This window comes from Rhinolophus sinicus, chromosome 8, assembly GCF_057876585.1.
Source record: "Rhinolophus sinicus isolate RSI-liver-muscle chromosome 8, RSI-T2T, whole genome shotgun sequence".
NCBI lineage: Eukaryota > Metazoa > Chordata > Mammalia > Chiroptera > Rhinolophidae > Rhinolophus > Rhinolophus sinicus.
In genome coordinates this window covers 34047736-34070462 of record NC_142508.1, presented here as the reverse complement: position 1 = coordinate 34070462, position 22727 = coordinate 34047736, and the positions used below count along the sequence as shown (strand labels likewise).

Here is a 22727-nt window from a genome sequence, read left to right as displayed (position 1 = left end):
GAATGGTTCGGTCCACAGCCACATCAATGTTTATTCTGCGAGTCGTGGTCCCACAGACTGACACTCCCTCCCCCTCCCTTTCCTACTTCTTGATGTGGCCCGGGACCGAGCCCCGCCCCCAGCATAGCTTAACCAATGGTCACCCAGCTTCCAGGAGTTTCATTTGCATTTCCGGGAGCTGTTGCCCAATGGCAAAGCAGCACCTGCCTCCCCTCCCGAGAGGCTGTACTCCCGATGGACTGCACCACTCTTGGGATTGTAGGATGGGGGAGAAAGGGCTTCTACCGAAGTCCAGGTGACAGGAGGGAGGTATTCCCTCCAGGCAGGGTGGGTGGGAGTTCAGGAGAATAGCGGGTTCTGGCCTTGGAAGAGGCTAAGCAGCCCACTGTCCGGGGCGGGCTCCTTGATGATCTTCTGGATCTGCAGGGGCAAGACTGAGGTCAGGAAGCGTCCAGGGTCTCCATTTCCATGGCAGATCCCAGGGACACTTCTCCCATTTTTTATCTCTCATGCCCTCTTGGCAGCAAATGGCCAAAACAACCATGTCCTGTTTTCAGAACTTTTCCTGGGACTGCCCTTTCACCATACCCACTTGGATTAGCTCCTGATCACCTGCCATCTTGGTCTGCTTTGTTGGCTTGGGCCACTAAGGGTGATGGGCATTGTCTTGGGGCTTCTTGTCTACACCTACTCCTTCTTAAGTCATCTCACCTCTCCCTTCCCCCAGCTCTGATATCCAGCCCATGCCTTGCCCCTCAACTCCAGACTCATTTATCCAACTGTCTCTTAGAGGTTGGTCGCCACTTGACTTTTCAAATTTGCTGTTCCTGTTCAAATCAGTAGACAACATGAGCACAGCTTCTCAAGCCGACAACCTGGAGCCCTTCTTTGTGCTGCCCTCTCCTGAAGCCCCACATTGTACCCATCAGCAAGCCCTGTCATTACTTCCAGAAAATAGTAAAAATAAGCCAAGCCTGCATACCAACACTGTCACCATTCTGGTCTCCCTTATTCCTGACACCTACCCACATCCACTGGCCACTCAGAACCAAAGCTGTGCAAGGCCCCAAGGCTGCCCCTTGCTAAAATCTCAAATCTTTGGGAAGACACAGCTTGGCTCCTCCACACTTACCCAGCACTCATGCCTTGTTACAGCTCCTGAAAAAAGGCAAGTTCAGTCCCACCTCCAGGCCTTTGCCCCAGGTAGTCCCCGGGCCAGGAAAACTTTCCGCATGACTGGCTGCTCCTCCCTTTCAGGTCTCTGCTTTAAGGCCACCCCAAGACAGGCCTCACTGCTGCTTATCTTATTTCTCATACACTCAGCATATTCCTTTCTCAGCTCTAGGCCACAATGTTTAATGGATTACAGATTGGCTTTTGCTGTTGCTGCCGCACTTGTCACAGTGGCTGGCACATAGCAAGTGCTCAGTAAAGGCTCAACAGGACTGAACTAAGAGGAGGGGAAAGGGCAGAGCTTGGAGGTCCAGGAATGTTATCCTGCAGGCCTAGGGTGTGAAGCAGTGGGGGTCTACCTGCTCAGACCTAGGAAGGCCACTGGGCAGTGGGTGTGAAGGCTGAGAGCCAGAGATGAGACAAGAGGAGGGGAGGGTTGGAGGGTTCCAGGGGCCTCCATCTACAGGGCCTCTGCTGGATTGTACTTGCCAGTGTCTGCCTGGCTCCCTCTAGTCCTCACTTCACTCCAAAACCACCTTCTCCCACCACCCTGTGCAAGTCCCTCCCTGCTTTCTCTCTCTAGTCCTCACTGTCCACCATCAGCTTTTCCTCTCATTGATTTATGGTGTTGACAGGGTGTCTCCCCCCAGAGAACTCAGCCCCCACTGGAGGCGGCAGCCTGCCGTGTTCCCAGATGTATGTATGCCCGGATGTATTGAGCAAAGACGTGGTGGGTGTTGAGAAGAGATTTGCTGGATGCATGGGAGGTGGGGGGTCGGGGGCCAGTACCTCCTTGAACTGGGGGTGGGCAGCATCTCCCACAAGCTGCAGAATGAGCCCTTCGCTGGTGGAGAGGAAGGCACCGCTCTGCCGCATGCGGGCCAGCGCCACCAGCCGGTCCACCTGGCTGCAGGGGGTGGGAGGCTGTCAGCGCACAGCCTGGACATCCAGACTGCTGGCAAAATCAGCAAGGATCCCACCCCCTGGTTCTTTATGGGCTTCCCATTCACACCCGACATGCACCCACCCATTGAGAGACCCTCTCACCTGCGGGAGGTACAGGCATCCACCACTACATGGACCTGCAGCCCCCGGTCCAGTAGGTCCAAAGTTGTGTTCTGGGGGCAGAGAGAGGTCAGGGCCGACCCCAGACAATAACAGGGGTCCTGGGTGAGGGACTGGGGAGCAGGGATGGCGATGAGGGAGGCTTGGACAAGGACAGGATGGGCACCCCAGGTAGAGTGGGGTCATGAGTGAGGATCAAGTCCCAGGTGAGGAGGGGGACATAGGTCAGGAAGGGGGTTCTACTGGGAGGATAGAGGGTTTTGGGTCAGGAAAGGATATCCTTTTTAGAATGGGGAATCCCAGGTGAGAGTGGGGGTTCCCCAGGGGTCAGTCGGGGTCTCACCAGGATGCAGGCCTGTGTCTCGATGCCACAGAGGAGCACAGAGCGCAGCTGGGGCTGTGCATCCAGCTCCTGCCGCACCACCGGCACCATGCTGAAGCAGGTCTTGGGCAGTGGCCGCAGGCCCTCGGCCCCTAGCTCAGGTACTGTGGGGCCCAGGCCTTGTGGGTACTGCTCCGTCAACACAACTGGCACCTCCAGCAGCCGGGCCACCTGTGCTGGGGCAGGGAAACAAAAGCTCAAGCCAGAAGGAAGGCTGGGGGCTGAGACTCCTGGACTCCTGAGGGAGGAGGGGACTGGACTCCTGGTCTGAGGGAAGAGGGACTGTACCTTGAGCATTCGGGCAGCCACAGAGACAATCTGGGGGAAGTATGCGATATGACGGAACTTCTCCTGCATGTCACACAGGAACAGGATGGACGATCCAGGGAGCACTCGGCCCAGGCCGGGCCTCATAGCCGCCATGTCCTGAGGGTGAGCAGAGGGGCCCAGTGGGGTCAGGCAGGATGTGTGTGGCTTCTCTGCACATTCAGGGTTCTGGCACTTAGACCCTTGAGGGCTCATAGAAGTCCCTTCTTCCCACCTGCAGGCTTTGCATCTGCTGTTCCTGGGCCTGGAACAGTTTTCTTAATGTGTCCTATTTAGCCAGGAGGTCACTTTCCCAGGAAGCCTCCTCTGACCCTCCTCCCATCCCAAGGTGTCAACCTCCTTCCCCCTGGAGATCTGGGAAGCCTTCTCCTTCCTGGAGATGGCACAGTGTATGAGAACTTCTTTCATCGCCATTTCCAACTGTCCCACTGCATCTCTGGTTTCAACTGTGACCCTCGCCCTGCCCCCAGGGGGGAACTGAGGCCCAAGCAGTGCCATGGCATGCCCAGTAACACGGAACGGGATGCGATTCCTGAGGAAAAAAGCCACATTCTCCCGAGCTGTGTCTCCTCCCTCTTCACGGCCCGGGATGGAGCAGCAGTGCTCTGGGGGCCTTCAAGATGGCTCTCCTACTTGGCTTCTGAAACTCAGTTCATCCATGTGTAAAATACCAGCTGAACCCCCTTTCAGGTCTGAGAAAGGCTGGTGTACTGTACAGTGGAATATTACTCAACCACAAAAAGGAATGAGGCGCTGACACACACTGTATCATGGATGAACCCTAACACACTGCTCAGTGAGAGGCCAGTAACTAAAGGCCACATGTTGTAGGAGTCCATGTGTATGAAATGTCCTCAGTGGTCAAATCCTTAGAGACAGGAAGCAGACTGGTGGTGGTCGGGGGCCGGGGGCAGGGGGCAGGGCCGAGGCGGTGGGATTGAGGAATACCGCCTAATGGGTATGGAGTTTACGCTTGGGGAGATGAAACCGTTCTGGAACTAGATAGGATGATAGTTGTACAACATCATGAAGGTACTTAAATGCCACTTAATTATACACTTTAAAATGGTCAATTTTATGTTATGTGTATTTTACCACAATTTTAAAAAGAGAAAGGGTGGGGCTGGTGGAGGCACTGAGATCCAGTGGGGCCTAAGGTCCAGCCTGCCTGTCCCCCTGTGAGAGTGTCGGGAGGGCTCCTGGAGCCGCAGCACATCCCAGCCGTGTCCCCAGGAGGCTTGTGTCTCTGGGTCCCAGAGCTGCTGCACAAATGGGGGTTCCAGCTGAGATTTTGTTTGTAGCTTTCTCAGCCTCTGCGGGCTCACCATTTATCCTTTAATTTACTTGGAAATCGAGAACCACCAGACCCAGTGGAGGGCAGGACAGCTACCATGGCTGACGGGGAAGCTGTCAAGCGGGGTGTTCATACATGCAGGTGCTTATAATTGTTCTTTCAACCGAACACATCTACCAATGAAAATGTTCTGTGTGACATAGCTGCAATTTAAAAACCAGTGGATGGTTGAAATGGTGGATTTTATGCTATGTGAATTTTATCTCAATAAAAAATAACGGAATGGAAACGCCCTCCAAAACAAAACACTACACCGAATGAATTAATCGCATAATTTACAACTGTGATCTGAGCTGGGGTTTCTAGGGAGCCTGTCTTGGGCTCGGTAAAGTTCTCCCAGATGAACTGAAGAGAGCAGTTTTTGCAATTCTTTTTAACCTTTTAAACCACAATTACTTTTGCACCAATCTAATATTTGAAAACACAAAGCTGACCCTGTTACTCCCCTGTCTCAGCGCTCCCCCCCCCATGCTTCTCCCTGTCCTCAGGACTAAGACATGACCCCTCCTGCAAGGTACTGGGGACCATGTCCCACCTCAAGGCCTTGGTCCATGTAGTCCCTCCACCTGGAGGGCTCTCTCTGCCACTCATGGTACTGACTCTTCTGGAGGTGGGAGGGCCAGGGCCAGATGAGGCCGAAATGTCCAAAAGCCTATGGCAGGTGTCTGTAGCAACCAGGAGCTCCTCCTCAAGCTGGTAGGAGACCTATGGAGAGCCCCTAAAATTTTGGTGACATTTGTCAAAATTATAGGTACACAAAACTTCTGACCCAGGAAACTTGCTGCTATTTATCCTTGTGACATGCTTGTGAAAGGACACAAAGTTATTCACTATGGGACTCCCTCAGAGCAAAGGAGTAAAACTCCATCTACACGTCCAAGGTTAGGGTACTTCTTAAGTAAATTATGACATATACACACTATGGAATTCTTCGCAGTCAGGAAAAATTACAAGGAAGCTCTTTAAGAAACAATATGGAACGGTGTCCAAAAGATGTTAAAGTGAAAAAAACAAGAACAGTGTGCATAGCCATGCTCCCATTTGTGCCCCCTCAAAAGGGAGGAAATGAAAGTGTGTGATGGCTGCTATCTGTATCAGCTCTTTGGTAGGCAGTAAGGAGCAGGGACTTCAGGTGGGGGAAGAGGTCACTGAGGGACAGAGTGTGAAGGAAATCTGATTTTCACCGTGTACCATTCTGTTCGTTTTGCATTTTGGACAGTGTGTAACAGGTTGTGTAGTCTGGAATACATGCAGCACAGTAACAGATTTACATAAGGTAAGAATCCAGCCAAACCCATCTGCGATATTAAAGGTATTATAGTGGTTATCCTTGGGGGGCAGTGACAGAGGGTACAGTGGGCTTCTGGGGTATGGGGGATGTTCGATTTCTGGATTTAGATGCTGTCTACACCAGAGTGCTCGCATTGTGAAGTAATTTGAGATATGTATCTGTGATTTCTACATTTTCCTGCATATGTGGTATACTTCCATTAAAAGATTTCAAACTATAAAATAAAATTGGGGAGGGGCAGCCATTTGGCTCAGTTGGTTAGAGCGCAGTGCTCATAACACCAAGGTCACCAGTTCAATTCCCACATGGGCCAGTGAGCTGCGCCCTCCACAACTAGATTGAAAACAACGACTTGACTTGGAGCTGATGGGTCCCGGAAAAACACACTGTTCCCCAATAAAAACTTTTTTAAAAGTTATAAATAAATAAATAAAACAGGGAGGCCTTGCTGGTCGCTGTGGGGCTGGACTGGAGGCAGAGACCAGGGAGAAAGATGGAACTGGGGTTCAGGGGGGCAAGGGTGCGGCCTAGAGTCCAATTCAGGCAGAAGGCAGGACAGAGATTCAGGGGGTGAGTGGGACTGGCTATGGGGGAAGGGGAAGAAGGAAGACCCCCAGATTTCTGGTCTGTGGATGGCAGATCCCAGGAACTAATTGGGGACCTGGACAGGGCAATTGGTTTTTGGCAGAAGATGAAAAACTGGAGATGGGCAGAGTGTGGGTGTGAATGTGATAAGGTCTGGAGACAGATTTGGGGTGTTGTGGGGAGTGATGAGAGGGTCAAAAACAGAGCTCTGGGTGGGGGGAGCCCAAGGCTGGAGGAAGAGGGTCGTGGCCTCACGTGGCCTCGGGTAACCCAGCCCTGCAGCCCAGACTTCCTGGCTGTGTGATCCTGGGCAAGTTTCACGCTCTGTCCTAGCCTCAGTTTCCTCCTCTGAGAAATGGGGGTCAAACCCACCCGCCCCACAAGGACGATGCGAAACTTGGCCCGGGCGCCACCGCGGAAGGCTCGAATCCCTGGCCAGCCAGTTCTGTAAGGCCCGAGCAGGAGTCCTCGCCATGGCTGTGTGACCTCCGCACCGGACGTCCTGGCAGAGCCTCAGTTTCGTCACCTGCAAGGTGGGAAGTTCGTGCCCTCCCGGCGCCGGGGGCGACGGGGAGTGACCTTACCCAGAAAGCAGTGGATTCGAGCCTGGCCCGCCGACCCTCCGTATGTGAGTCCAGGAGTCACTCACCTCTCAGACCCCAGACCAACACCGCCCAGGACAGCCCGCGGGGTTCCCAGGCGAGGTCAGTTTGGCAGGGTGGAGACACGTGGCCCTCCCCGTGCCCTGTCCGCGTCCCGCCCACCCTAGCTGAGCTGCCCAATCGACACTGGCCCAGCTCTGCCCCGCCCTCTCTCCCGGCCAATTCGCAAACGCCACTGCTCCGCCTAACAGCGTAATTGGTCTTCCGGGGTGGGGTGGGGGAGTGGGAAGCTAGCAGGTGCGACCAATGGGGAGCCGTAGAGGGCGTGAGTGGCGGGCCCGGGGCGGGGCAGCGCGGTGGGTGCTGAGGACGCAGACTTTAGCTGTAGAAGCTGGTGGCGACCCGCCTTACTGTATGCATCAAATCACGGAGGTAGAGGGAGGGAGGGGCTGTGCCCAGGGTAGGGGCAAGACCGGGGTTTCGAACCCTGGGCTTTGTGTCTAGAGACAGAAACTTACAGAGACCCAACCACTTTCCAGGAAATGGTTGAAGACAGGATTAAGTCAAGAGCTTAAGTCGTCCCCTCTACCCACTCACCCCCAGTCTGTGCTCTGTGCAGCCTGTTTCCGCATCTCTACAGCACCTGCCTCCTAGGGTGGTGTTTCTAGTATTTAGACTTTGTGCTTGGAAATGGGGTTGAGAGAAACAGACAGATAGAACTTCCCATCAGCCTTGGAATAAAACCCAAATTCCCAATTCATGCTCTGCCTTTGTCAACCTTTGCGACCTCACCTCTCGCCACTCACCCTTGCTCTCTCCACTCTAGCTACGCTGGCCTCCCCTGCTGTTTTCCAGTGTCCCACCTCAGGACCTTTGCATGGCCAGCTCCTTCTTGTCATTCGAGGTCTTCCCTGACCGGTGGCAAATAGCCACTTAGTCAGATTGTTGTTTTATTTTCTTCACAGCACTAATTCCAATGTGAAATTGGAAATTGAATTGATCTTGCATTTTAAAAACGTATGGATGTGCTCATTTTTGTCAGTCTCCTGACCTGTGCCCCGCCCCCAAATATGAACTCCACAAAGGTAGAGCTCTTGTCTGTTTTATTCAGTGCTGAATCCTCAGCACATAGTAGGTGCTAAGTACATCTTTGGGAATAAATGAGACCAGACCAGACATTAGGCAGAGGTGAACCAAGGTGAGAGGGGGCTAGAATGAGGACTCTGAAGTGATGGGGCTGGGTAGGGAGAAGCTGGGGGAAGGAAAGAGTGGGGGGGTCCCCTGGAAGAGGCAGAGGTGAGGCTGTGGTCTAAGCTGGGAATCTGGGTCATTTTTCTAGGGGTTACCAGGTGGGGACGGGGGCATCCTGGGGGGGCAGAGGGCTGGAGAGCTGTCATAGGGGGGCCTCTGGTTTTTCCCGGGGCCTGGGCTGGGTTGTGATTGGGTATCATGGGGGGCAGGTCCCCCAACCCTCAGGGATCCTGTGAGAATGGCAGTCACAAGTCACCTCCCACCTGTCCACCCAGTTCCCCTCAGGAGGCAAGAGTTTGTCTCCTCCCCGCAAGGCATATGGGGTCAAGGGCAGGGGATCATAGAAATGTGGGGCCTGGCTAAAGGACAGCTGGGACAGGTCATATGGCACTGAGAGACACTCTGGGGTGAGTGCAATGTCATCAAAGAGGTCGAGGGTGGACGCATCCAGGGCAGCGGGGTTCAGGCTGGGGCTGGCATGGGGTGCCTCTGTGGGGGCCACAGCACGGGCCACCCCCAGGAAGGGTGATGGAGGCGGCAGGGGCGGCCTTTGGGGCGGTGGTCTTTGGGGAGGCGCCTCCTGGGACAGGATGGACAGGGCCAGGTGCTGGGTGGCAGCCTCAATCTTGGCAAACTGCCTGCAAAGAGAAGGGCATTATTAGTTGAGTGACCCGAAGGAGTCTCCTCTATCTTTCATCCCAGAAGTGGTTTGTCCCTTCTTTCCCTCCAAATTTTTCTTTTCTGTGCTAGTCTCCCCGCTAGTCTCCCCGCCCCTGGGTCCATTTTCTGGAGTTTGACAATTCAATATTTCTGACTCCATTTGTAGGAAAGCTCTGAACAGCTGTGGGGGTTGTGCAGCGCACAAGGCAGCATGTCTTGTCCAGCACTATGTATGTTTTTTTGGGGGGGATATTGGGGACAGTGTGTTTCTCCAGGGCCTATCGTTGTCCTTCAGTCTGGTTGTGGAGGGCGCAGCTCAGCTCCAAGTCCAGTCACCGTTTTCAATCTTAGTTGAAGGGGGCACAGCCTACCATTCCACGCGGGAATTGAACAATCAACCTTGTTGAGAGCTCGCGTTCTAACCAACTGAGCCATCCAGACTCCCCTATGTACGTTTTTGACGTGTAGATTTATTAAGACCACGGTCCAACATATAAAAGTAGAAAATGCCTTAAGGATAGGCTGCCTTTAAAAAATAACTTCACACAAAGGTGTGCTATGAGTTAGCTGTGTCTGTAACAGTGACGCCCTATGGATTCTGCTTCCTCTTAGCTCTTGGATCTGCTCATCTCTCAGCATCTCCACCCACCCCTGGCTGCAGTCTCCAGCTCCTTCCAACTGGACGACTGTACTGGTCTCCCCTCAATAGCAATAGGACGGATGGGTCTCACAAATTGTGATGGGCTGAACTGTTTCCCCCTGAGATTCATATATTGCCTGCTGTCCTAACCCCCAGGAACTCAGAATGTGATGCATTTAGAGATAGGGATTTTAAGGGGGTAATTAAATTAAAATGATGTCCTTAGGGTGGATCCTAACCCCATAGGACTGGTGTTACAACACAGAGGGAGGACCATGTGTGGACAAAGGAAGGAGCTGGCTGTCTACACCTGCCCACACCTTGATCTTGAACTTCCAGCCTCCAGAATTGTGAGAAAGAAAATTTCTGTTCTTCAAGTTGCATGATCTATGGTATTTCATTATGGCAGTTCTAGGAAAATAATGCCTAAGCATAATGTGAGCAAAGGTGGCAAGACTCACGGGTAGTAGCTGTGTGACTCCATTTGAAAGAAAGTTGAAAAACTGGATAACCTGGTAAACAGTAAGAGCTATCAGGATGGCAGCTGATGGGAACAAGCCACTGCGAGGGTCTCTGGGGGCAGGAAGTGCTTTATTCCTGGATCTGAGTGTGGGTCACATTCGTGGGTTCCCTTAGGTATAATCCTTCCATCTCTACACTGACATTTGTGCACTATTTGTATGTGTGTGAACCTTCCATGAAAAGGCTTATTAAAAAAACATGTATATAATTCTGTTTATAGAAATGTTCAGAATAGGCAAATCCCTGGAGATAGAGAGCAGATTACTGTCTGCCAGGTGCTGGGGGGAGGGGAATGGGAAGGGACAGATAATGGGTACTGGGTCTCCTCTGGCGGTAATGAGAATGTTCTGGAACTAGATGGAGGTGATGGTTGCAAGACATTGTGAATGTATAAAATGCCACTGAACTGTATACTTTAAATGGTTAACATGGAGAATTTTATGTTCTGTGTATTTTACCACAATAAATATATATCTGGCTCTAAAGTGAATTAGTGAGAGCCATGACTCTGACACTTTGATGCCAAAAAGGATAGTTAAGCTCTGAGTGCCCTAGGGAAAACTTTGAGAAGTGGGAGGTCAGGTTAAGTGAGAGGGAGATAAAGGGAGGGAGAGAATGAGAAAGAAAGAGCCAGAGTTAGAGCTGGAGCTGGAGCTGGAGCTCGAGGTAGAGATGGAGATGAAGACCGAGACAGAGCTGGAGCTGGAGCTAGATGGATAGGTAGATGGACATTGAAAAAAGACAGAAAGAGATAGAAATAGAGGTAGAGATAGATACATAGGGAGAGACAGTGAAGATTCACAACCAATACATGTTCTATATGGCCCCCAACTGAAGCAAATTAAGCATAAATGACATTATGGTGGAAGAGCCATGACATTTTCAATTTGCTTTAAACTTTTAAAAACACTGATGAAGGAAGAATGCTAAGACGGTATGGACAGCAGAACGTAAGTGAAGGGACATGAGTGATCCTCAGGACATGGTTCTCAACAGGACACCTGGAGGGCTGGTGAAAACACAGGGTCTCAGGACCCCTGAGTTCCTGGTTCTGCAGGTCTGGGCTGGGGTCTGAGAATTTGCATTTTTAACGTTTCCAGGTGATGCGGAGGTGTGATGTTGCTGGTCTGGGGACCACCTTTGAAAACCAGTGCATCAGACAACTGTCTTGACTTTTCTGTAGGTTTGAAATGTTTCACAATAAAGTGAAAAATCCATAGACATGGGTGGGAGGGGGCTCCTGTGGGAGCCAAGCCCGAGGAGGCCTGGAGATGCTGAGGAGAACTTGCTTATGACCTGGGTTTCTCCGGCTGAGCCTGGACACTTAGGGGAATGTCTTCTGGGCTGCCCAGCTGCCCCCAAGGCCATTGGTGGGGGGCTGGGTCTCTGGGGAGCATGTGACAGAGCCAGGCACATGGATGGAATTGTCTGGGATACTGCAGCAGAGAAGCTGGCCCTGGGAACAGGGAGCATGAGTAGGGGAGGACGGGGAACCTGGGGTGGTGAGGAGCTAGCATTAGCATAGGGTCCAGACTGGTTGAGTATAGGGAACACAAATGGGGGCTGAAGATGGGGAGGGGCCCTGGGGCAGCTAATGAGGAGGGCTGAAGAGGAGTTAGAAGGCCCTATTTGGGGAGCTGCATATTTTCCTCTTCAGCTCCCCAAATAGAGAGTGGTAGTGAGCATTTTGCATGTGGCCAGTGCTGGGCATCCTGGTGGAAGGAGGTTGTGGTGTGGGGGCAGGGGTTAGGCTGGACCAGGCTCCCGTTTACTCAGATTTGGTTCTAAGATGTCCTGGGGCAAGGTCGTGGGCTGGCTGGGAGGATTACCTACTTACAGAAAAGCAGCTCCTTGGGAGAGTTACTTTACCTCTCTGTGCCTCAGTTTCCTCACCGAAAAATGAGGATTAGCACCTACCTCCTAGGGTTGCTGTGGGGGACTAATGAGTTCACATGCATTGTGTGTGACAATTATGAGTTAATACTAAAGTGCTTAGAAAACTGCCTGGAACATATTGTTAAATAAGTATTAGCTACTATCATTGCCATCATTATCACCACCATCACCACCACCATCATCACCATCATATCAGCACCACCATTGTGATCACCATCACTATCATTTTCACCATCATCAACATCTTTATATCATCACCATCACCACCATCATCACCATCATCACATCACCATTAAGTGCCTGAGATGCTGTTTCAAGGCAGGATTGCAAAGTGGAACAGAGCATGGGCTCAGACTGCCTGGGGTTGTGTCCAGTCACTAGCTGTGCAGCCTTGGGCAAGTCATTGAATCTCTCTGAGCCTCCTTGTCTGTTATATAAGCATAAAGACAGATCCTGCAAAGCAGGTTTGCTGGGAGTTTTAAGTGGCACATGTCATAGCCTTAGTATGGTGTACCTGGCACACAGAAAGTGCTGCTCAAACAATAGTTACTGTCACAGGGCGAGGAGAGAGCACAGGTGAGGCTGGTGGTGTGTGAGAAGGAAGAAAGGCTTGAGCAGAGACCTGAAGGAGAAGAGGTCCCCATCCGCACCTCAGAGACAGGGAAGGGCATTGCCCAGAAAAGGAAACAGCATGTGCAAAGGCCAACAGGCTGAATGACTAAGTGGTAGATGGGGCGCAGGGGCTGATGGGCCCAAGCCTTTATCCTGAGGGCCATGGGGAACTATGGGAGGTCCTTGAGGAGGAGAGGGGCTGAATGTGGTATGTGTGTTAGAAAGGCCTGCCTGGGCACAGCCAGTACCTTGCTGCTTTCAAAAAGCCCTAGAGTCAGACCCCATCTCTGCATCCCAGCCCCTACCCTGGTCTGAGCTGTCATCATCCCTGGCCTGGTCTCTCACTTTCACCCTCGCCACATTACACAGTCTTTTTTCCACTCAGCACCCAGAGAGATCCTTTCAGATGCCCCCCATCCCCCTGCTCAGAGCCCAGTTCCCTCCAGAGGCCTATGAGGTCTCCATCCAGGTCCCTCATTCTTTTGAAGCCTAATTTCCTCCCCCTATCACTGTGCTCCAGCCACACTGGCCTTGAACCCATCAGGGATATTCCTGCCTCAGGGTCTTTTCACTTGCTGTGCCCTGCCTGGTATACCCTTCCGTCAGCCATCTACTGGGCTCCTTCTCTCCCTCTCTGCTCAGATGTCACCTTCTCAGTGCCACATTCCCCAATGACACCTTACCTAAAATGCCAGCCCTCCTCCAGCAGGCCATCCGCAGCATTTACCACCTTCTAACATACCATATAATTTCTTTAAATTGAGGTAAAATTCATGTAACTTAAAATAAACCATTTTAGGGGCCAGCCCGGTGGCTCAGGCGGTTAGAGCTCCATGCTCCTAACTCCGAAGGCTGCCGGTTCAAGTCCCACATGGGCCAGTGGGCTCTCAACCACAAGGTTGCCAGTTCAACTCCTCGAGTCCCACAAGGGATGGTGGCCTCTGCCCCCTGCAACTAAGATTGAACACGGCACCTTGAGCTGAGCTGCCTCCCGGATTGGCTCAGTTGGTTGGAGCGCGTCCTCTCAACCACAAGGTTGTCGGCTCGACTCCCGCAAGGGATGGTGGGCTGTGCCCCCTGGAACTAGAAAATGGCAACTGGACCTGGAGCTGAGCTGCACCCTCCACAACTAAGAATGAAAGGACAACAACTTGACTTGGAAAAAAGTCCTGGAAGTACACACTGTTCCCCAATAAAGTCCTGTTCCCCTTCCCCAATAAAATCAAAATAAATAAATAAATAAATAAAAATAAACCATTTTAAAGTGTGCAGTTCAGTGACATTTAGTACACTCGAGATGTTGTACACCCACCACCTCTATCTAGTTCCAGAACTTTTCATTGCCTAAGAAGGAAACCCCGTACCGATTAACAATCATGCCTATCCCCCTTTCCCAGCCCCTGGCAACCATTGATCTGCTTCCTGTGTCTGGATTTGCCTGTTCTGGTTTCATATACAGGGAACCCATTCTATGTGGCCTCTTGTGTTTGGTGTCTTGCCCTCAGCATCTTGTTTTCGTGGTTCATCCATGTTGTAGTATTAGTACCACTTACTTCTTTATTTCGGCTGCTCCTAACTGGTTGGCTTCCCCACCACTGGACACATGAAAATAGGGAATGTGGTCAGCTTTGTTCACTGATGGTTGTCCGGGGCCTGGGATGCAGTAGGCGCTAAATAAATGCATGCCGGGTGTTGATGGCATCCAGCCCTGGGGGCCACTTCTCCCTGTTCTCCCTCAAACCCAGGGCTCTGACCCCTTCTCATCCATCCCCCCTCAACCCAACCCCCCTCACCTGCATATCTGGTTGTGCAAGAACCTCCTGTGGTTTGGCTTCCTTTTGGGGGGCCTGGTCCGCCGTGGGTGCAGGGCACGCAGCACGTGGGCAGCCGCCCCACTTACGAAAGCACACAGTTCCCGGGGGCTGGGCTCGGATACTCCAGGGGCTGCAGGAGCCCCGGGGTGCATGTCTGGGGTTACCTAGGGGTAACTTTCCACAATATTCCTGCTGATCAGAAAGCACTCCTCCAAATCTGTGAGGAGAGAGGGGCAGCCAGGCCTGGGGGCTCAGGGCTGGGAAAAGGGACGAGGAAGGATGGTCTTTGCCAGGGGCGAATGGACTCTGGAGGTGAGGGCACAGGCTGGGCTGCGGGAGGTAGGGCCCAGGGAAGTAGGACCAGGCATCCCTCCCGGGTGCTAGACCCCAAGGTTTGAGGAACAGTAGGTGGGGGCTGATATAGGAAGGCAAGGGGGCGGGCAGGAGAGAGGACTTTCTGTGCGGCCCCCCAGGGACCCAATTAGCACATAGTTGGACCTGGGATATGGGGCAGGATGGTGTAGGTTGGGGGAGGCAGAGAAAAGCACCTGGAGATGGCCAATTAAGGTGACAAAGGCCTCAGCAGGGAGGCAATGCCAGGAGCTGAGTCAAAGAGTCAACCGCAGCAGTTAGCATTGAGGACCCTTAATTGGAGGGGGTGGGGGAAGGGGAGGATGACATTGGGAGGCTTAGGTGCAGGATGGGAGGGAGGGGGAGACACACAGGAGCCTTGAGCTGTGGCTCATACACCCGCCCACCTCCAGATATACCTGCCGGTGCCTTCCTGCCTCCCTCTGCTCCAGGCCCAGCATCCTGGGGAAACGGAGGCTCAGAGAGGAGCTTGCCATACTCAAGGTCTCCAGCAAGCAGGAGGAATTAGCTTCTGGTGGGGGTGACCCCCAAACCCTGCATTTCATGCCCAGTGAGCAGGGGAGGGGGCGGGGCACCTGTGGGCTGGGCCTGGTTTCTCAGGTGGATGTAATTGGGGGCTGTTTTGGGTACAGCCTGACTGGTGAAAGAGAAGAGAAAACATGGGCTTGGTTTCACGGAGGCGTGGGGTAGGGGGGTACCTGGTGTTTGGGGAGGTAGAGAACTGCCAGGGCTGGCAGGTGGAGGGGCTTACTCCCAGGGCTGGGAGTGGAGTGGGGCCCTCTTGTCTCTGGGCAGGTTGGCCAAATGGGCTGGCTGGTCTGGTGGGAGCGAGCACGTCAATGTTGTTCTGAGGGACTGCATTGGGGATCTGCGTCTGGAGGTGTGTATGTGTCCTATGGCTCTTGTGACACATGACCAGAAACCTAATGGCTTAAAACCTACTCATTTATTCTCTCGCCATTCTGGAGGCCAGGAGTCCAAAGTGGGTCGTACGGCTAAAATCAAGGTGTTTCTTCAGAGACACAAGGGGAGAATCTGTGCCCTTGCTTCTCCCACCTTTTAGAGGTCCCCCAAATTCCGTAGTTTGTGGCCCCATCCTCCGCGTCCGCTTCCATCATCCTGTCTCATTCTCTGACTCTGTGCCTTCTGTCTCCCTCTTATGAGGATTATATTTAGAGCCCCCTAGATAACCAGCATCATCTCCTCTGCCTGAGATCCTTAGGGCAATCACATCTGCAAAGCCCTCTTTCCATGTAAGGTGACATAGTCACAGGTTCTGGGGTTTCGGACCTGGGCATCCTTGGGAGGCTGTTATTCAGCTGCCTCAAGAGGGGAGAGGAGGCCTCAGTGATGGCGCCTCCCAGGCTCTCCTTAAGTCGACGTTCACAGGGCCAGTGGTTGCAATTGCTGAGGCTGTGTCTGGGGCTGTGCTGGTGCCCCAGCATCTGCACAGGGAGAGAGACACAGAGCAGTGAGGACATTTCCTAGGGCTCCCCAGGGCCCAGGTAACTCGCTAAGGCCCTCCTCCTCCAGCACTGACAAGGATTACTGTCCCTGTTTCCTGAGGGAGAAACTGAGGTCAGGGTGCATAGCCACTTAAAGTCACAATGGCAGAGCTAGGATGTAACTCACGTGGGGAAAAATAGGAGGGACACTAAGAACTTTCCAAAGCTCTCATACTCATTAAGTATTAAAGGGCAATATTTCTATCATTCTCACTATAAAGATTTTTCCCCCAAATGATACCCTGATAAAATCAGCAGCAGTACATTATAAGACTGTGGTGGAAAACCACCTCCCTGGAAGCAGAGAATAGAATAAGGGTTCATCTTGAAACGAGAGCTGCCAGATGTCAATACGCTGTAACCACACCAAAACGTGGAATGGTCCGAAAAAAACAAAAACAAATCCTGGTGCCAACACTTAAGAGACCCCATGTCCTTCCCGATTTAAGCCTCAATGACATCAGTGGTAAAGCTGGATAAGAAGGTAGCATGGGGGTTAAACCGAGGCTCCGTGACTTGTCCACGCTCACACAGCAATTTAAGTGGCAAAGCAGGGGTTCAAGCCTGGTCAGCGGAGGCCCCGAGACCACGCCCTTGGGCAGGGGCAGCACAATGGTGGCAGCCCAGAACCAGCAGCAGGCGGCTGGCGATGTCCCCAGAGGTCCTGTGAGCATGTGTGGGCCGCAGAGCACAGTGAGATCAGCAGCTGTAGATCCAGTGGCGCCCAGTTTCGCCCTCCATTGCCCAGTACCAGCAGTGTGCCACTGCCACGGGCTGGGGGAAGTGGATCCCCGGTTCTCTGGAAGATTGGAGGTCAGGCCTCCTGGGCAGGCAAGGGGTCACCGCCGCATGGCTCCAGGGCGGATTCATATCAACCAGGAGCCAAGCACAACATTTGCTGGTCAGCTCTGTGCCACTGCCAAGCAGGCCCTGGAACATATCCAGGGCCACTGGCCCTGCAGGCTCTGACCTGGGATGGTCCTCCAGGGGGCGCCAACACCCCGGGCTGGCGCTGGGAGGCCCTGTGCAGGGCATGTGGCCCACACAGTGGGCCCTTTTCTTTCTGTCTCGGTCATTGGTAAGAATCACCCACAGCTCCGGCAGCCCTCATCCGGTGTTTGTTGAGGACATGCCCTGCCAGATAGTGGAAGGTATTCACAGCTGCTTTCCTCTATCCCAACCGTTGCAATGGGAGGGGGCATTTAGTCATTCAACAAACATTTATGGAGCACCTCCTGTGCAGAGACCAGGGTGCAGCAGTGAGCTGAGGAAGTGATAACTGTCCTGTAACTTGACTGGGAGAGGTGGCAGCCAGGAGCCTTCCAGGCAGAGGACACAGCAGGTGCAAAGACCCTGAGGCAGGAGTAAGCTCGACTGGAGAGAAAGAACGATGGGAGGAGTGAAGTCAGAGAGGTGAACAGGGGCCAGACCTGCAGGGCTTTGTAGCTCAGGTAGGAATTGGGTTATGAGGGCAAGAGTGAAGAGGAGCCATGGCGGGCTTGAGGCAGAGGTAGTGCCCAGACCTCAGGGTCCTGCCCCCAGCCTCCTTTGCAGGCCTCACTGCACCTGGAATGTGGACACCTCACCACTAAATCCTCCTCTAATCTGAGGATGGGAGAAACTGAGATATCAGGACCAGCCAGGAACCCAGATAAGATTTGTCCCTCCCTGCTTCCACCCTGCTCATCTGCTCCCTCTCTCACCCAGTCCCAGCCTCTCTTATCCAGTCCCAGAAGGACTTTGTTTTCCTTAAAATATATTGTAAAAATTTACAGATGGTAGGGTCCTGGTGGCCCCAACTCAGAGGGGCCAACCCTGTCATATTTGTTTCACATCTTTTCTTCTGAGACAGAATGTGACACTATTCGGAGACGAGTTCTTTAAAGAGGTGACTGAGGTAAAATGAGGTCATTAAGGTGGGCCCTAATCTAGTATGACTGGTGTCCTTATAAGAAGAGATTAGGACACAGACACGCACAGAGAGAGGACCATGTAAGGAGAAGACAGCTGTCTATAAGCCAAGGAGAGAGGTCTCACAAGGAACCTGCCCTGCTGACACCTTGATCTTGGACTTCTGGGTTCCCGAAATGTGAGAAAATGAATTTCTGTTGGTTAAGCCCTCCAGTCTGTGACACTTTGTTATGGCAGCCATAGCAAACTAACATAAGAAGTATAGTAGTTATCTATGCTACATAACAAATTACCACAACACAGCAGACACTAATTTTCTCACCGTTCCTGTAGGTCAGGAGTACAGGCACCATGGCTTAGCTGGGTCCTCTGCTCAGGGCCTCACAGGCTGCAACAAAGTGTTGGTTGGGCTGTCGTCTCATCTGAGGTCAGGGACTCCTTCCAAGATCATGTGGCAGAATTCATGTCCCTGCATCTGTAGAAACCAAGACCAGTAGGAGAATGTGTCTTCAAGGCCAGTAGGAGAATCACTGATGCTTCACATCTCTGCCTTCTAGACCCAATGTAAAGAGCTCACCTGATTAGATCAGACCCACCCAGGAAACTCTTCCTGTATTAGGGTTCTCCAGAGACACAGAACCAATAGGATCTATATTTATCCATATCTATATTTATCTATGTATACAGAGAGAGACACAGAGACGTTATATATTATATACAGAGGGTGCCAAAAAATGTATACACAATTTAAGAAAATAAAAGCTGTATTAAAATTGTAATACTCAATATATACCAATAACAAAAGATGACTACAAGTCACATTTGACTTCTGCAATTATAACAGGTGTTCAGAGTGGTTGTTTACCATCAGTGTAATTTTAATACAGTTTTTTCCTTTCTTAAAATGTGTATGTATTTTTTTTTTGGCTCCCTCTGTATATAAAGAGATGGCATAAGGGCTTAGCTCATGGGATTATGGAGGCTGAGAAATTCCATGGTCTGCTATCTATAAGCTGAAGACCCAGGAGAGCCAGTGGTGAAGTTCACAGGCCTGAGAACCATTGAGCTGATGGTGTAGACTCTAAGCTGGGCCTGAAGGCCTGAGAACCAGGAGCACCGAGGGCACAGGAAGATCAATGTCCCCACTCAAGTAGTCAGACAGAGAACAAATTCAACCTTTTTGTTCTATTTGGGCCTTGAACAGATTGGATGCTGCCCACCTACAATGGGAAGGGCCATCTGCTTTACTCAGTCTACCAATTCAAATGCTAAACTCTTCCAGAAACACTCTCACAGACCCCCAAAATCCTGTTTAACCAGAAATCTAGCCATCCTGTGGCTCATTTAGTTGACACATAAAATTAACAATAACGTTTCCTTTTGATTAACTCAAGGTCAACTGAGTAGGGGTCTTGATTGCACCTGCCAAGATCCCTTCACCTGTGTCATATAACATAACCTGTCACAGGAGTGACATCCATCACATCCACTGGTCCCCTGCTCACTTGAAGAAAAGGCACAGGCCGTTTGGGAGCATCATAGAAGGTGGCAGCCACTCTTGGAGAGGGGATTTGGTCTGTATCTGCCTGTATCCACATTTTTGTACTTAAAACAGATGGGTCTGTTTTCCCTGTGAACTGTCCTCTTTTGGGGAGTCTGCCCAAGCTCCCCCCAGACAGGGTGAAGTGTCTCCTCTGGTTCCATGCCACGACAGCTCCACGGGCTCCTGACCATGCATGTGAGACCCACTAGAGAAGCTTTGGATGGAGGTTGTCTCTAGAATTGGATACCCTCCCAGTAAAATCACTTCCAGTTTACAGGAGCCACTTTCTGGTTACAGGAGGTTCCATCACTTCCTGGCTCTGTATCTGGTGGAAAGATTTCAGAGGGCCTTTCTTTATCCTGAGTGAACTGGGGATAATACACTTTTCATGTGGAGAGGCGAGGCAGAGCAGGCTGGGGCACCCTATGGGAGCCCCAAGAGATGTCAGAAAGGAGCACCCTTAGCCTGTGGAGAGCACAGGCCAGTTCCCTTGGCACTCTCCCCCTGGGGAACGGCTGGCAGGGTGACCTGGGACTCCTCCTCCTGCCTGCCCCACCACCCTTAAAGTGCCTCTCTGTTCTCTCCACTTCTGTGGAAAAGGATATTTTATTTTTAGTCTCTGGCTCTGGGAGTCTTGTATTTGTCTTAGATACTTCCTCTGGGCACACCTCTTGCCCTAGCCCCTGATATCTCTTTTCTAGTGACTGACTGCAGGCTGTGCCTTCACCAACGTGACAGGGTGGCTAAAACCAGAATCAAATTGTCCACTCTGTGGGACACTGCAAACGGAAGGGCGGGGATTGGAGGGCTTGAGTACCTAAAGGCCAGAAGCATGGGTTGGGGCATGGTGAGTGGGACCTGAGCCCCCTCCCCAACCTGTGACCAAAGGGAGCAGGGCCCAGAATCTGGTCCTGGACAGGCCACCTTGGAGTTGGACTATACCAGAAACTAGGGACACATCCTCCTCTGCAGTGCAGCAGGGTGGCAAAGAGACTTGGCCTAACAAGGGCAGGTGCTAGGACTCTGCCTCTCCCACCTCCCCCATAATGCCTGGGACAGGCAGATAAATGGGGGCTGGCTGGGGCTCCTTTCATTACTGCAGCGACCCCAGTGGCCTGAGGTAGGAGGTGGGCATGGGCTGTATACCTCTGGAACACTTCTGCCCATACCCAGCTGGCATCACATTCCATATCCACACCCTCACCCAGCATGGAATCCTCCCTCCATCAGGAGGCAACATTAGGGGGCCGGGCTTGGTGTGTTTGGCAGCCCTGGATACAGGTGGAGTTGCACCCCAGGAGGCAGACCCTCCTAGCTTTACCTCTGGTTTCTGCTACTCTCTTCCTGTCCTCCTCTCTTCACTCAGTAGCTCATGATTCTGCTCAGATGTCACAGGGTCTACGGTAGCCTCCTTTCTGGTGGGGGAGGGGGAAGCTGAAGGGAAAAGAATGTTTGGGTTGAGCAGGCAGACAAATATTTTATAGGCACAAATTCACAGGGACTTCATAAAGACCATGCACAGACAGGCCCAAGTCAGCTCAGGTCCTGCTTGAGTTCCCACCTACCTGCGGGCCTTGGGAGACGGTACAAATAAATTCATTCAACAGTGTTAAGACAGAGGGATTGTAATGATGGCACTAAATCTTCTATTTTGAGGTTTGAATCTCTGGTATAATTTAACAAGTATAATTTAGCTTGGGACTTTTTGAAAGCTTTTTTCCTTCTTTCCTTTGCTTCCTATCCACCAACTGTTGATGGTTCTGCTTCCTATACATTTACTATGCAGACCAGTTTTAATGTTTCTATTCACTTCAGCCCAGTGCTGGCACTGTGACTTGGGAAAGGCTTTGCATCTGTATGGGATCCACTCCTGACTTCAACTTAAATTTACGTAACATATACAAAGGTGGAGATAACTGGCTTAAGTGCACCTTCCCCCACCCCAACCGACAGAGCCGAACTCTCTAGAAAATTCCACTACAGGCTTAAGAAATTTATATTCTGACTAGAAAGTATAAAACTAAAGATGAAACAAAGACTCAGGGCAGTAGTTTTCAGCAGACTCTGCGCAGCCAACTCTCCTCTTACTTTAATAAATCTTCTATATTCTATCTGACTCGTGAATTCTTTCATAGCCTGCAAGCGAACAGCCATGACAAACAGGGTATCGCCTACTTCTGAACAGGCCCCTATTGATTGTTGGGGACACTTGGGTGGCAAAGACAGACCCTTCCCTGCTGCCATGGAACACAGATGAGTGCCGCTGAGCAGATAATGGGACCACACCTAACATGGGGGTTTTCCAGTAGCAGTTGAGAAGGGATGGGGTAGGGGTAGGTAAGAAACAGCATGAGGAGCGGCCCTCACACTGAGAGGGATGGCGTGTAACAGTGGTTCTCAACTAGGGGACATGTGGCCACCTCTGGAGACAGCTGTCATAAAGTGTGCGGGAAGGGGACGGGGCAGAGAAGGGTACTATCAGCTTCTTATGGGTGGAGGCCAGGGATGCTGCTGACCACCCTACAATGCACAGGACGCCCTTACGACAAAGACCCAAATGTTAGGCCCAAATGTCAATAGTGCAATGGTAGAGAAACCCTGTGTTGGATGACCCGCAGAAAAGTCAGTGTGGCTGAAAGGCCGAGGCCAGTGGGGGCTAAGCTTGGAAAGGAGGGAGAGGGCTGGGTCCCCGTGACCTGAGCAGCCCTCTGCACTGCAGGGCCCAGGTTCAGGCACAACCACACCCGTACACACAGCAGGCGCCTGGGAACCGCGGACACGCGAGGCTTCTGCGGGCGGGAATCACTGCGCTTCAGTTTCCCTTCTCGGACAGGGAGCCCCGAGGGCCTGGGCGCGGGGGCCAGGAGAGGAGTGAACACACCCCTGGTGGGCGAGGCCTGCTCGGAAACGCGCTGCCTGGGAGAGTCTCTGTCAATACTAAAAAACGGGAACGTGCGACCCTGCATCCCCACCTGGCTTGGCCCAGCCATGGGTTGACCCCCGCGACCACCCCCAGGACCCAGCGTTTGGGGTCCGGGGAGAACTACAGTTCCCAGGATACCTCATTCTGCAGCTCCTGGGGGAGAGCCGCTAAGGCCGGAGGCCAATAGGAGGGGCGGGGGCGGGGCTTCAGCGCACGTGGCGTCGTGACGCGCAATCGGCGACGTCGGGGTTTGTGTGCGCGAGAGGCCGCAGATAAAGGTTGGGTGCCTCGCGCCGGGG

The 22727-nt window shown here is 52.3% G+C and overlaps 2 protein-coding genes across 10 annotated transcripts; both read right to left on the bottom strand.

The window, feature by feature from the left end:
* Nucleotides 1-13: 13 nt before the first annotated feature.
* On the bottom strand, nucleotides 14-6936 carry ISOC2 (isochorismatase domain containing 2). Of its 5 annotated transcripts, none has more exons than XM_019710927.3 (7): nucleotides 6827-6933; nucleotides 4837-5019; nucleotides 2909-3046; nucleotides 2582-2791; nucleotides 2221-2291; nucleotides 1963-2080; nucleotides 14-420 (listed from the first exon to the last, which is right to left on the bottom strand). In XM_019710927.3, exons 2-7 carry the CDS (start codon nucleotides 4852-4854, stop codon nucleotides 340-342), a joined length of 636 nt encoding a protein of 211 aa, XP_019566486.1. In that variant the 5' UTR covers nucleotides 4855-5019; nucleotides 6827-6933; the 3' UTR covers nucleotides 14-339. The 5 variants fall into 5 exon arrangements, with proteins under 5 accessions (XP_019566486.1, XP_019566487.1, XP_019566485.1 ...); XM_019710928.2 differs by having other exon boundaries at nucleotides 4837-5006; nucleotides 6827-6925; XM_019710926.2 differs by having other exon boundaries at nucleotides 6762-6853.
* Nucleotides 6937-7865: 929 nt separating this feature from the next.
* C8H19orf85 (chromosome 8 C19orf85 homolog) lies at nucleotides 7866-22705 on the bottom strand. Of its 5 annotated transcripts, XM_019710946.3 has the most exons (7): nucleotides 22567-22705; nucleotides 20827-20939; nucleotides 18285-18437; nucleotides 14945-15991; nucleotides 14154-14391; nucleotides 13914-14030; nucleotides 7866-8668 (listed from the first exon to the last, which is right to left on the bottom strand). In XM_019710946.3, the coding sequence occupies exons 5-7, from the start codon at nucleotides 14324-14326 to the stop codon at nucleotides 8227-8229; spliced, it is 732 nt and encodes a 243-aa protein (XP_019566505.1). In that variant the 5' UTR covers nucleotides 14327-14391; nucleotides 14945-15991; nucleotides 18285-18437; nucleotides 20827-20939; nucleotides 22567-22705; the 3' UTR covers nucleotides 7866-8226. The 5 variants fall into 5 exon arrangements, with proteins under 5 accessions (XP_019566505.1, XP_019566506.1, XP_074172157.1 ...); XM_019710947.3 differs by having other exon boundaries at nucleotides 14154-15991; nucleotides 22478-22606; XM_074316056.2 differs by lacking the exon at nucleotides 22567-22705 and adding an exon at nucleotides 22260-22452 and having other exon boundaries at nucleotides 14154-17425.
* Between the last annotated feature and the right edge of the window lie 22 nt (nucleotides 22706-22727).